The 14,684-nt window shown below is 39.5% G+C and overlaps 1 protein-coding gene across 2 annotated transcripts in view; it reads left to right on the forward strand.

Moving 5' to 3' along the window:
* The first annotated feature begins 317 nt into the window (after nt 1–317).
* The window catches only part of LOC137291067 (E3 ubiquitin-protein ligase TTC3-like), a 44,264-nt gene continuing 29,897 nt past the window's right edge, over nt 318–14,684 (forward strand). For both annotated transcript variants that reach the window (XM_067822347.1, XM_067822356.1), the window contains exons 1-14: nt 318–590; nt 2,635–2,727; nt 3,407–3,575; nt 3,913–4,000; nt 4,556–4,692; nt 8,490–8,569; nt 9,042–9,121; nt 9,423–9,526; nt 10,023–10,085; nt 10,982–11,036; nt 12,334–12,484; nt 12,792–12,837; nt 13,385–13,436; nt 14,539–14,589. In XM_067822347.1, the coding sequence (XP_067678448.1) occupies nt 2,652–2,727; nt 3,407–3,575; nt 3,913–4,000; nt 4,556–4,692; nt 8,490–8,569; nt 9,042–9,121; nt 9,423–9,526; nt 10,023–10,085; nt 10,982–11,036; nt 12,334–12,484; nt 12,792–12,837; nt 13,385–13,436; nt 14,539–14,589 (1,152 nt within the window). In that variant the 5' untranslated portion in view covers nt 318–590; nt 2,635–2,651. The remainder of the gene's footprint in view (nt 591–2,634; nt 2,728–3,406; nt 3,576–3,912; nt 4,001–4,555; nt 4,693–8,489; nt 8,570–9,041; nt 9,122–9,422; nt 9,527–10,022; nt 10,086–10,981; nt 11,037–12,333; nt 12,485–12,791; nt 12,838–13,384; nt 13,437–14,538; nt 14,590–14,684) is intronic.

Below are 14,684 nucleotides of genomic sequence, written 5' to 3' on the forward strand. Positions count from 1 at the left end.
CATTTAGTTAATGACCATTTAAACTCGGGTGAAAGTGAAGTGTGCACCCCCCTTTTCTCAATAGTGAGATCGCATCTGTCAGAAACCATTTACGGTCGTTGTGTTCAGGAAAATACTAGTAGTCCACCCGCAATATACAGAATGTTGAAGCCACTGCATGAATACAAGACTGTGAATACAGTCTGTATTTCACAGGTTAATGCACGCGTCTGTGATAAATGGCGTGCACAATGATAGTTGACATGCCTCAGGTGTGACAAACATGTCTTTGTGATCCATGTGAATCGACTTCGAGCTGGTGCGTGTGCTAAAAATATACAGAGAAATCGATTTGTTTTGTAATGACCATCGACAGCTGCCGATAATCATTATACGTTTCATCAACGTGATAACGTACTGCTAACTTGCTCCTTACTTTATTTGTTCCTTCTAAAAAACAGAAACTTGTTTGAACAGGCTTTAATCTTGGGAAGAAGTCCAGCAACGCCAACATGGATATTGATTCTCAGTGACACGAGTTACCTCCCCTGTCCCGCCACGGACGCCATCTTGCGAGAGAATTCACCAACAGGACATGAAAGTTGTAGAAGGTAAGGGTTTCTGAAGTTGCGTTTCATATGGCAGTGGCGACAAGTGGTATATTTGTCATTATCTAAGTATTACAACAGTAATTCAGGATGAAGGTACGTTAAATGTGTCACTAGATGCGAGTTTCATGTCATCTCAAACTCTTGTCGCCAACACTTTGTAAACAGATAAGTTTCATCGGGTCACGTTTAGGGCAGTAGTACAATATGTTTACAGAAGGAAGTAGATTCCCCCATCGTAAGACTGAAGACGAAGCCTTGTCAGATGCAAACCCACAAAGGCTTATACTTAAAAACGTCAACCTGTTTGGCAAATATATTCACCTTTAAACAAAGTTTAGGACTGATTGAGGTCAAAGATCTGAAATGCGATGTTCAGCGTATGTAACATTACGTGAATGTGAAATGGTCCACTTTCCACTTTAGTGGCATGTTACCAGCACTTTACACACATACGTTCTAAGACCGAGGAACTTTAGCATTGTTCAATGTTTTTGAACAAACTGCTTGACTGGTTGTTGCGTGTCACGTGCTTCTAGTACATGCACAGATGAGTGCTAAAATTACTTGATCGGAATTCCTAGTTTCGTATTCTGAAGTTGACGGCATGTGGCTTGTAGTCATGTTACGGAAAGAACGTTTGATATAATGAGAACTGATAAAAATGTTTTGTAAAAAAATGTATGTGATAAATATGTAAATCATGGCGCAGTTAACTTACTTTGGTACCATTGTTCCAGCTATTTTCAGGTGTTGTATATAGTGTAACCCAACTGGCTAGTGATCAGTTATCGCCAGCACCTTGCGCAGACAGCTTGACTTGTACTTCCGCAGTATTTCGCACATTGACTCATCATGAAAGCAATAGGCAGTGAGAGTTAAAATCACTGTAGGTAGTCTACATTGTAGATGTTACACTGCTTACAAGTGTGAATCCTTTTGGAAGACTAGACCCAAACAGGTGTCTATTGGTGTGTTGACATGAAACTTCATAAATTATGAGAATTAAATGAAAATCACACTAGGTGTGTTGTGAATTTATGGCATTACAGTTAAGTCCATTAAAAGTGCAGATTTTAATTTGTATAATGCCAACACTCAATTACTAAACTTTGAATTGACCTTAATTTCCATCTCCTTTTGATGGACTTGACAGATACCATGCAGACGATATTGACAAGATGTTTATGTTTACTTCTTTCCACGGGATGCAAGCTTTAAATTCACTGCATATTTGAGATAATTCACAGGTATTCTGTCTCAGGGCAAACACTGGTGCCATGTTAAGCAGTGGTTTGTATGATTACAGACCGTTAATAATTTGTGGCTATAAGGGGTGGGAGAGGGGTGGAGTGATCATGATTTAAGTGGGGTCACCCATTGTGTTCAGGAGAGGTATGTGAGAGGGGGTGGTCATCAGTTTTTGTACACATGGACAAGGGATGTGTCATTGATTTTGCACATTACTTTATACATACGTTTTAGGGAGGGAGGGATGTCATTCATACCCACCCCCTAGCCATAAACTGTGAACTGTCTCAACCTCTTTGTGATAAGACTAGGTAAGTCTGTTCTAATGTATTTTGTCTATGGTCGAATGTATATGTATATTCTGTTAGAAGTCACATAAGAAACATTACTTCCAGTCTCTTACTTCCCAGTTAAAACACATGATGTTAGGTATAAGGTGTTGAAGGATTTATTCTTACCTACCCCAGGTGCAGTCTGTTACTAAAGGTAATCTGTACCAGTAATTTTTTACATACACTGGTGCAGGTTGTAAAGAGCCAAATCTCATCCTGCTATACACTAAATCAAAAACTGTTATGTATTGAAGATTCAACGTTTTGAATGTCCACTAATAAAATGTATCTCTTGAAAAAGACAGTAGCAACCAGACACCAGACCTTTTTGGCATGCACCTGTGTAGGTTGTAAATGTCATCTTGAATTATCGATTTCAGTCATCTTCCAGTCTAGCCAGCCCCGGCCATTTAAGTTGGCTTTCGTACTGTATGATTTAGTCACTTTTTTGTCACTTGCTTCAGATTAGCTACTAAACAACATGAGTGATCTGGATGACATGCCGGAATTGGTCGATTCTTCAGATGGGGAGGAAGTCACAAAGTTAGCCACAAATCGTGAGTTGTTGTCTATTCATTACATCATGGTAACCAACAGGAATTATACATCAACAATCTATGCTAGATATACCTTTGATGTTTGCTTAATATTGCAACAGCAAAAGTTCAGCTATTTATGAATTATGTTATCATTATTAAGTTTGGACCAGACAGTCCAGTGATTAAGGTCATGGTTTGAATATGCTCAGTTCATCAACTTGATTTCAGTGGATCAGAAATCTTTCATTGACTTTATTCTCTTACTTCAGTTGGAAGCTTCTGAAGATTTTCTGACACTGATCATGCTGATCAGAGACTCAGGTTTGGAAACTACTTTGACCTGTGAAAGTCCTGCTTTCAATTGGTCTTTAGCCAACCCATGCTTTTTGTGAGATGGATTGGGGGGTCAGGCCCACTGAATTTGTTGGCACGACATAGTATTCCAATTGTGTAGATTAATTATGCTCGTGCTGCCGATCAGACTCGCTGACTTTGTTGACATGTCATCGTATCCCAGTAGATTGATGATGTTCATGCTTTTGATCACTGAATTGTCTAGTGCAAACTTGATAATTTACAGATTGATACCATATATGTATAAAATTGTAGTGAAGGCTTTCTTCATTTCCAGCTTGTTTTGGATGTGCTTTTATTTGCTATATAAATGGATTGCTGTTGATTTTGTTCTTTCTTTCAGTTGACTATGTTATGGCGTGGTTGACAAGTCGGAAGAAGCATCTTGCTGAACATCACCACAGCATCAGGAAGTGCACCTATGGCCCACTACTCTTTGGTTTCTCTAACAATGTTCCAAAAATGTGGATAACTGCCCTGCATGACAGCCGAGTGTTGATCAACAAAAACAGGTATCTCATACCATCAGTCACTCTCAAATGTTGTTTAAAAACCCCTTGTAACGATTTACTTAACACCCAAGTTTGGCTGGGCGGTGGGGTAGCCTCGTGGTTAAAGCGCTCACTCGTCATGCTGAAGCCCAGGGTTCGAATCCCCACATGGTCCTTTCTTAGTGTCGCCCACCGTGATGTTACTGGAATGTTGCTTAAAGAGAAGAACTTAACTCACTATCTCAAGGGTAAATCAACAAAAACTGGTGGCAGCTCCTAACATCTCTTGGTCGCTTGAAACAGGTAACACTTGCATTGATGATATATGGCCTTTTTCTGATATCCTGCTTCTTTTCAGAGAGAAGGATGTAACACCCCTCTCTAAAGAAGAATGGGAGATGACTGACATATTGACTGAAGTTTTCAATCATGCAAATCCTAAAATGGTATGTCAGTTTTTGTTAGATCAGTGAGTGATGCATTAGCTGAATCTTCTGATCCACAGCACTGAAATTTGTGGAATTTGGGTTTTTTTGGTGGTGAGGGGGTTGACTTTCTCAAATACACAGTGAATTTACAAGCTTCACAATGCTGCTGTGTCCTTAGTTCAGATAATCTAAATTTGTAATTTGCTGTAGTAAATCTAAGGTTATTATTATGTTTGCCAGTTGACTGCTCGGTGCTTAAATCCCCAACCTGCCTTATCTTGTTATGATCAGTATTATACAATCTCTGTTGATGTGCAGACAAAAGTTCCAAACTGAAGTTGATTCGCTGAAGCGCATCCATGGCTCCCTCTTATAACACCAGGGAGTAGAACTGTCAAAGCGAAATAGGGCTGTGGGATAGTGATTAAACCATTCGTCTGTTACGATCAAGGTTCAATTCTTCATGTGGGCACATAGATAAGTGGGGAGCCCATTTCTGATGTCCCCATCCATGGTAACCGAAAATGAAAAACTCTTTCACGCCAAGCTGAAATGAAGCCTTTCTCTCTGCAGAGGAACCGGGAACACCTGAAGTGTGCCCTTGATCTAGTGGATGAAATAGAAAAGCAGGCAGTGATTTCAAATGGTACCATAGATGTCAAAAGGGCAATAGAGAAGGCGCAGGAGTTCAAGACTTTCCAGAATTTATGGTGAGTATTTGACATTTCAGCACCAGTATTCTTGTGGTCTTTCTTCTGTGAACAGCCATTTTGGGTTAAGAATATATCAGGGGTTTTTTGGGGGTGGTTATCTTGTTATGACTTGAAATTTCATTCACAACAAATGTTTTCTACATTATTCACTGTAAAAAACGATACACTGTAATACCATATGCTGTATAAATAGGAACATAAAATCCTTGACACTCTAACTAAAGAACTTCAGAACTAAAACATATATATTTAGGGACGTATAATGTAGGAAGTAGGTTTGAAATGTACACAATTAGTGTCACTCATGGTCAAAACTTAAGGACCCAGTATATTGTGATACATATCACAATACAGCTACCTGAATTGCAGTATATTGCAATGCAATTATTTGCCAGTACACAGCGCTATTCATGATTCAGAAAGGAGTGTTTTGTGTTATTAAATATACTCACACGCAAAAGAAACGCAAGTTTCTATCTGAACTGAAGAACCAAATTTGGACCCCTAATTTCATAATACCTTCGGTACATAGTGATGCTTGGCGATGCTTGGAACATTTTCTGTATCATTTTATAAGATCAATGTGATCACAAGACGAAAACGAATCGCCAAAATGCACCACTCAAATGAAGATGTGGACATGATGCACACTTCCCACGTGGAATTGAATATGCACGATTTTTCACTACCCGTAGTGGGTAACTACTAAACCAACATGAGAGGAATCAGGCTATTGGACGTTTACACGCTGGAGAGTCTGTCCAACACATTGCTCGGCACTTTGACGTCAACATAACGACAATCTACCGTCTCCAGCATCGCTATAACACAACACAGTCAACCAATGACAGTCAACGAAGCGGCCGACCAAGGGTCACGACCCATAGGCAAGATCGTCTCATGACACGGCAACACCAGCGTGATCCTTTCTTAACAGCAAGCCAAACTGCTCGGGATACTGTCGGGACACATAATCGACGCATCAGCTGTGACACCGTTATCCGACGACTGCGCGCCACCAACATACGATGTCGCCGACCAGCACGTCGTCCAATAATCCGACCACACCATAGACAAGCACGACTACTATGGGCACAGGGTCATCAAAATTGGCGTCAGCGTGAGTGGAGACGTGTCATCTTCTCTGATGAGAGTCGCTTTTGTGTGTCACATGCAGATGGACGGGTCAGGGTTTGGAGACGTCATCGAGAGCGTTTTGCTGACCGAAACGTGTTGGAAAGGGATGCATGGGGTGGTCCTAGTGTCATGATTTGGGCCGGAATTGGACTTAATGCTAGCCTTGGACCAATGTGCTTCCAGAGTGTGGGTCAAGGTCGAGGACGCGGCATCACAGCTCAGCGTTACAATGACCAAGTCATCAGACCTCATGTTGCTCCATTTTTTGCCCGACATCGGAATCACATTTTCCAGCAAGATAATGCTCGTCCGCATGTTGCAAGACTTACCATGGCCTTTCTTCAACAGCACAACATAAACGTCATGCAATGGCCGGCCCTTAGCCCTGACCTTAACCCCATCGAGCACTTGTGGGATGAGATTCAGAGGCGTCTCCACCAAGTGCAACCAGCGCCTGCAACTGCTGATGACCTGCGTACAGCTGTACTGGAAGTGTGCAGAATGATCCCAAGGGCCTTCACAAATCGTCTGATCAACTCTATGTACAGGAGATGTGTGGCAGTGATCAATGCTAATGGTGGGCACACCAGGTATTGAATGACGTAATTCAAATGATCGAAATCGGAAAATGCAATTGCGGACACAAATTGTAAAGACCTTATTGAGTATGGATACCAATGAACTGTGTTTGCTCAAATTTCTGTACATCTGACTCCACTCGTATTTGTATACTTAACTGTTGAAAAAGAAATACAGTGATGCTACATGTCAGACTTGCGTTTCTTTTGCGTGTGAGTTTATATGCACTTAATAAAAAAAAATAATGACTTATGCAATAGATGTTCAAGCCATGCAGGATGATAGTCAACATTCTTGTGTATTTAATATGTCAGTATTGTCAGTCCTTTCTGGATTCTGCGATTCCACAGTTGCAGAAACAAATGTGGAATTTACCTTTCCATGCAGAAGAATTTGCCACTTTTCTGCCACAGAATTTGCTTGTTTTAAAAATTGAGGGAAAGCTGACTGACAGCAGACACGAAAAGTAGAGTTAATGTCAGAAGTAGGATCAGTTTCACATGAAATGAACTGAAATATTTATTGTGACAAAATAATTACGATTAAAGATACATTTCAACTAAAATTTGATGAAGTTGACACTACAATTACGCCCGTAAAATCGATCATTTTGAAAATAGAAATCATTTCAGATGTTGTTTAACTGTAAAATTGTTATTTGAATGAAACCAGAAGTTGTTCGTCTGCATCGAGGTTACAGATGAGAGGAGAAATAACTTTCAGCGAGTGTTCTATTCTCAAACACAGAAAAAGGTGTCAGTCATCAAGATGTGATGTGTACTGTCGACTTAACTTTATATCTATGTTTGAGAATTAAACTATTGAAGGTCTGTGTAATGTTTTTCTTATTTTTTTTCTAAATATTTTCACTGCAGAATATTGAAAAATGGTGAGCAGAATTTGCATACATTTGCCGCAAAATTCATAAAAATTTGCAGCGGAATCTAGGAGGGACTGTAATGTGGTCATTGTTATGAAATATTTACACTGTGAACATGGTCAGAACAATTATTTTGTCATTGTTGTACTGGATATAGTGACCAGTACTTCAACTGTTGAGTTGCTGTTGTACCATGTTGTACCACAGACTTCAGTTATAGTTAAAAGACATCATTACAGGATTTCAACCCTCTTTTGAAAGTGAGAATTTAGATGTGGACCCAAATGGTGCACACTTTCTATACACATCATATACATACACTTGGAGAACTATGAATACACAGAACTGAATTCAATGTCTTTTATGAATGAATAGTAGCAAAAACTCATTCATGAAAATGTTGTGTATGCCTTGCTGCTTATGGCCCAATGACAGTGCTGCTTATGGCCTAATGATAATGTCGTTTATGTGAGTGAAAGATCTATTTGGGAGACAGTGCCTAAAGGGCTTCAGTGAAATGAGGCTAAAGCATGGCTTAGATGTTTTTCAGTTGGGTGCATATCTCACTGAGATAAACAACAAATTAGTTTGTTAGAGCCAGGAATGAATTATGGATCATGTGGAAAGATGGATGAGAAATGCACATAACTGCACAGAAAGAAACCAAACTCTTAGCATAGTCATCAATGTGTAGTGGGTGCAATGGCCTATGTTGTGTGTCACTCTTGACCAGTGTTAGATTTGGGTGAAATTTTGAGCGGGTCCAAATTGATGAAAATAATGTTTCTGGACCACCTCCAATGTTAAATAGATGGACAGATGTAAAAATGGAGGGGGTCCTCACTGAATTTGATGAGTCAAAACACTCAAAAACCGTCTCTTGAGCCAACACTGCTCTTGACACACTGAATTTTTCTAAGGGTCCATTCCCTACATTTTAATGAACATTTGTACTTCACGCAAGACCCTGACCCTTAGCAATATTCATATGTATTTGATTCTCATAACAACAAATAACGAATTGAATTCATGAGGGTACAGAATTCAATAAATTGAGTACATGAGTTAATAGTAGCATTAATTATAGCATACACCCAGCAACACATAAAACACATGTTAGTCTGACAGCATTTTGAATGTTCATGTGATAATGATGTGTTAGTGATAGTTACCTTGGTGATAATTACTGTCATTTCAGGAATGATATGTCCGGGAAAACTAGAATGAAGAAAAACGCCCAAGTAGCTCAGTTTTGTATTCTCTACGTCTTTAAAAATTGTAAGTATGTCAGCGATTTGGTTGCAATTTGTACATGGGTACATGTTTCAAGCTCAGTTCTGGTGTCCCCCCACCAAACTGAAAGTGCTGGATTGGAGTATTGCTAAATTGGTGTAAATACTCACTCACTCACTCACTCACTCACTCACTCACACTCACTCACACTCACTCACTCACTCACTCACTCACTCACTCACTCACTCACTTCTTAGGAAATAACCAAGAAACTACCAATGTATACAGATTCTCTTTCCTGAGTAAATTTATGATATTAGTATAGAGCATTTGATGATTAACTTACAATACTCCTTCATGTACCACAGATAATTCTGTTTGATGGTTAGGTGTCATAAGCAGATCTATGATGAGAGCTCTGATAATATGTATGACCCCTGTTCTACTTTCACTGACTATTTCTATGTACTGTGTATAGAAGCATAACGGGCTGATACTATTGCAAATCTTTCTTCAGTTCATTACCATGTCCTTGGTTACGGTCGCGATGGGAAACTGATTGAAAATGAAATTAAGGCACTCTGGAGCTTCAACAAGGTTAGTAATTATACTGATTTAGCACATTTTCAGTACTGGTACACAATCCTTTTTGTACTTGTTTACTTCACACCACACCATTTTTTGACTGGGTGATATCTCATTTTATCATATTTTTGTAGACAAATCTTCATGATCTTGATCATTGGATTGTCTGATCCTGGCTCAAGTATTTACAGACTGTCGCCATATAGCTGCAATATTGCTTAAAACAGAGCTAGATAACAAACAAACAAACAAACAAAGCATTAGCACGAATGAAACTGTTATGCATGCAACCTCGAACCTTGTCCCTGTTTAGTCTCCTGATGACGCTGAACAGTCCAAAGAAAAGGGAAACAAGGCTTTCAAGGAGAACAAGTTTGACCTGGCTGTCAGATGGTACACACAAGCTATCAAGAAAGAGTAAGTACCATGTCACATAAAGTTACTCGGTCCGACATCAGTGCTTGGATTTAATTAGCCATTCAAGAGTACCACTGATCAATCCTGCTTGTGTTGGTTAAAGTTGGAATTAAGTACTTCTAAAGCCATATTGATGTAGCAAGATATAGAATTAACATCCTGGCTTCATATCGGTGGCTTGTCAGAAATTCCTGATATCACTGAGTCTGGTACTAGCCAGGTTTTCATTTGTAATTTAATTGCTGTAACAGTGTGATAATCATGATAGACAGTACAGTAACACTAACTGAATTACTATATTATTGCGACATGGTATTCATAATTTTATGTGTCTGGGCCCCCAGACATTTTGGTGTCCAGGACCCCTGAAAATGAAGAGTATGAGTTCCAGAGAACTCTCAAATATGAAACTCACTGTAAATCCCTGCAAACCTATTAACATTGTTAATGAGATGACAATTAACTTGACTGACATGACCACGTGTCTTTGTTTCAGTCCCCTGAGCCACATCTTCTTTGGGAACAGATCTCAAGCTTATCTCAAGTTGAAAAAATTCCGGTAAGCATGTGGTTCCAGAAACCTGTAAGACTATCTCATGTTCATTTACAATCACAGTGAGTACAGTACTTTGATTTGGACCAGAATTTAGGAGCTTGTGTCATTGTTGTGTGCTTTGTTCAAATATTCTAAGCTTGTGAATCAAAACTTTGTTAAATGTTTGCTGGTTAACTGCTCAGTGCAGATTAAATACTTCCCCTGCCTTACCTTGTTTTCTGACGTTGTTAAATAACAGTTGAAGTCTTGATTAAAGTTCCAAACTGAAGTTGACTCTCCAAACCATGTCCATGGCTTCCTCTCATGACACCGTGGGGTCATGATGACTCCTAAATTTTTATGTCAAGGGCAAACACTGTATTTGACAGATTGTGTGAACAGTTAGTGCATTAGGCACAGTTGTTTACCCTTTTCCAGAACACCAGGTGTTCAGAATATTCTGTCGGAAATATAAGACAAATGAATCAAGGATCTGATTCAGTTTGTTATAAAGTATTCCAACTGTATCAGGATATGAATCGGTTCACACCCAGAGCTGAGCAGTATGTGTAAAATCGCACAACCACTTTAGTAATGAACACAGGGGATAGAGGGGTACCCTAGTGGTCAATGTGGTCGTTATGTGAAGTCCCAGGGTTGATTCCCCATGCAGAATACCTGCGATTGATTGTCACCAAAGACCCATGTTCGACTGTCACACCAAAGACCCAAGTCTGATTGTCAAGCCGAAGACCCATTTTTGATTCCCAACATAGACACAGCGTGTGAAGCCCATTTCTGGTGTCCCCTGCCAAGATATTGCTTATTGCTGGAATATTGATAAATTTGATACATGAATTGACTGTGTCATGTGAATCCTTCAATGTTAGCTCAACACAACCTGTCATCTTGTGTTGAAGGGAGGCGTTGTGTGACGGACTGCGTGCCATAACACTGGATCAGGACTGGGCCAAGGTGAGAGTATTGTGGAGCTTGTTGGTCAGTGCAAGTTTTCAAAAGTATGAATTGCTGTACAGTCATGGAAAAGAGACCTTTGAAGTTTGGTGTTGGAATCAGTCTTCGGCAACCCATGCAGGAATTGAGTGGTCAGACTTGTTGACGAGATTGGCACATGCCATCATGTCCCTATTGTGCAGAACAGTGGTCATGTTGTTGATCACTGGATTGTCTGGTCTAGATGTGATTATTTACAAACTGCCGCCAGTGCTTGAATATGCTTGATTATCCTTGAATAGTGAGATGTTAAACAAAAAACACTGAACAATCATTGGTTGTCTGGTCCATGTTCAACTGTTTGAAAAAGCCTTCACATTGCTGAGTGGAGTGTTAAACAACAATTAATGACTTGTAGAGTCACTACAGTCAACTGTGAAGAGCTTGATTTGCAAATCAGCAAAATGTCTTTAACAAATTTAATGTTTTTTAATGTGATCTTACAGGAAGATTTGTACTTTCAACAATTGTGTTTGGAAACATTTGACATGTATTATCTAGGTGTAAAATGTTTTGCCTGCAGATATTGTGCCGAGTTGTTGGGTGAGCATGGTCAGGCTCGCCGATTTCGTTAATATTTGTCATTGTGTCCCAATTGTGTAATATTATGTGCTTGTGTGGTTGATCACAACTGTTTGGTCTAGACTTGATTATCTACAGACCACCGTCATATAACTAGAATACTGTTGAGTGATGGTGTAAAACTAAATTTACTCATTCACTTGCTCAAACTGCCTAGCGCCATGTAGGCTAACAACATGTCCTTTAAAGTCTTTACACATCACATGGCTAGAGGCTCTGTCTTAAGTGTTGTTAAATTCCAAATTCATTTGATAAAGTTCTTTTAGGTGAGGTTTCAAATGAAATATTCCGTGCTTCAAATACCCAATAACACATTGGCCAACACATGATGTTTATCGACATTGTAAGCAGAAAAGTAAACCAAAGGGTTGTACTGTCTGCACACGTTTACATTGCGTACAGGTACAGCGGTGAAGTGTCATCACCTGGCCGTTTCAGCTGGTTCCCATGGCAGCACGTGGAGTTGCTCATTTGTGACGTCATTCTGACTATAGGTCACAATATGATTTGAATGACGTCACCACTGTTGATGACGCAACAAAACAATTGTTTGCAATGTTTGTATGTGTCAATACGCAGTGAATAGTGTTGCAGTTTCCGGGAATCAAATACCAATTGATCATGTTTTCCAACCAGTCAGATTATGGAACAAAGTGACTTTTTGTTTACAACTCAGGGATACTACAGATATGCTGAAGCTTACTTTGAACTGGGAATGTTGGACAAGGCTAGAGAAATAAATCACATTGGTAGACAAGCGTGTCAGCGTACCGAAGATAAACTGAACCTGAGACAGATTGATGAACAGAGGGAGCGCTTCAAGACAGGTGGGTGTAGTTTGTTTGGTTTTTGTTGTTTGTGTGTTTATGGTGAGAGAACCGTTTCACTCCCAACCTGGGACACTGGTGGTGATGGGATTGAAATGGTTTATAATGCCACATTAACCCACCCTTACTCTGGACTATTTAGATATGTTTTATCTCTTGTCTGTTTGATTTATTACACAGATCATATATTGCTGATTTTCATTGTGTCATGATATGGCTGAAATAGTGCCAGTGTGAGTTTTAATCTTATCTCATTCACTCACTTTTTCATTGTTGTTTGGTCCTAATATATATCTTTATTTTATAGAAAAGCAACGACTTGGTCAACTTGAAAAAAATGTATGGGCTCAAAGGTTTGTACCCCATGTATAAATATGTATAGTGTTAAATATATATACATATAGTGGCCTACATATTGCTGGGCTGAGATGTTACCAATCTCCACATTGTCAGTAGTATACAAACATCCAAGGGGGGAATATTCTGCCCCAAGTGGCAAGCATATCCTGTGAAAGATCTACCAAATTGGAATTTTCATGTTTATGAACGTACACAAATTGATGTAAATGATAAAATGGCTTTCTCGGAGTACATTGAAGGTCACTGAAAACAGAACCAATAAGGGGGAAGAGGTTTAATGTTAAGTTTTTATAGTGTTGTCCTAAATGCAAGCTGATTACTCAGTGTTAAAATGCCTCATAATTGAAGTGAGAATGTAAAAGTTCCAACTCTTTCTTAGATTGCTTCTGAGGGTAATTAGTTTTTATTCTGAATGAACAACCAGGCTTGATTTGACAAAATTCAATCTTCATGTTTAGTGGCCACACGAGTTTGTTATGAATTGAATTTGATTATTTTCAACAGGAATATTCCCTGTAGCATTTGGTCTTCTGATTTCAGGTCTGTGCCAGATCTTGTCAGTGATTCCAATGACAGTGATGGAGAGGAAGATGTAAGTACTCACTCCATCATCCTCGATATCTCCAGGGTATACGTTCCGATAAGTCTGCACTATACCCTGGACGCATCGACGGTTCTGCCCGATAAATTTATTACCTCCCTTGACTGTCTTTTGATCCAGTCAGGTGTCTACGCTGGGAAGTTGAGCGAACCAATCACAACTCACTTTCATTTTTTTAATTATCTAACCGATTATACTTGTCAACAGAAACCATGCAGAGGTTCTCTGGAAGAGGTAGAAGGCTTTCTTGCATATGTTGTTTTAAAGTTTCGGACCTGTCAATTTCTTTGTATGATTTCCCTAAAATCTGGGACGCACTGCGAGCAAACCTTTGCAGTTGCGACCACTACCTTTGTTGACACTGGCAAGCTCAGTTATAACGGTGGCCTAGCTGATTGGCTACTGTGAGAAGGCGGAGTCAGCAAAGGGAGGTAATAAATTTATCGGGCAGAGCCGTAGATGCGTCCAGGGTAAAGTGGAGACTTATCGGAACGCATACCCTGGAGATATCGAGGATGTCACTCCATTAACACACAGCTAAAATGTTGGTTCATGACATCATTATGGACATGAAGTCAGTTTGGGCATGACAGCATGACAATACTTTGGATATGACAACAGTTTGGACATGACGTCCATTTGAACATGATGACATGACATCAGTTTGGTCATGACAACATGACAACTGTTGACATCAGTTTGTAGATAACATCAGTGTTTGCATGACAACCTGACGTCAGTTTGGACCTGGCTCCAATTTAGACAGCGTCAGTGTTGGCATGACCACATGACATCAGTTTAAACATGAAAGCATGTCATTAGGTAGAACATGACAACATGACATCAGTTTGAGCATGACACCATTACATCATTGTCAACATGACATTATGTTAATGTCAGTATGGAAGTGACAGTATGACATCAGTTTGGACATGACATCTGTGTGGACGCGACAACAGTTTGAACTTGACAACATGACATCAATTTTGACATAATAACATGACTTCAGTTAGGGCAGTGAGAGCATGACAAATGATCAAACGTTTGGAAGGGTTTATTTTGTTAGCTGAATGTATTTCATTTGTTGTTTCAGGGTGTCCCTGGTCTTATTAGTGATAGTGATGATAACTACCCACCTGTGAAGGTAAGTAGAACATTCAGAGCAACAGAGCATTGGTCCAATAGGTGATTGACATGTCATATGTAATTCTGTGACATTATCAAGGACTGTTTTTATTG

The sequence above is a fragment of the Haliotis asinina genome, chromosome 1, assembly GCF_037392515.1.
Source record: "Haliotis asinina isolate JCU_RB_2024 chromosome 1, JCU_Hal_asi_v2, whole genome shotgun sequence".
NCBI classification, from domain to species: Eukaryota; Metazoa; Mollusca; class Gastropoda; order Lepetellida; family Haliotidae; genus Haliotis; species Haliotis asinina.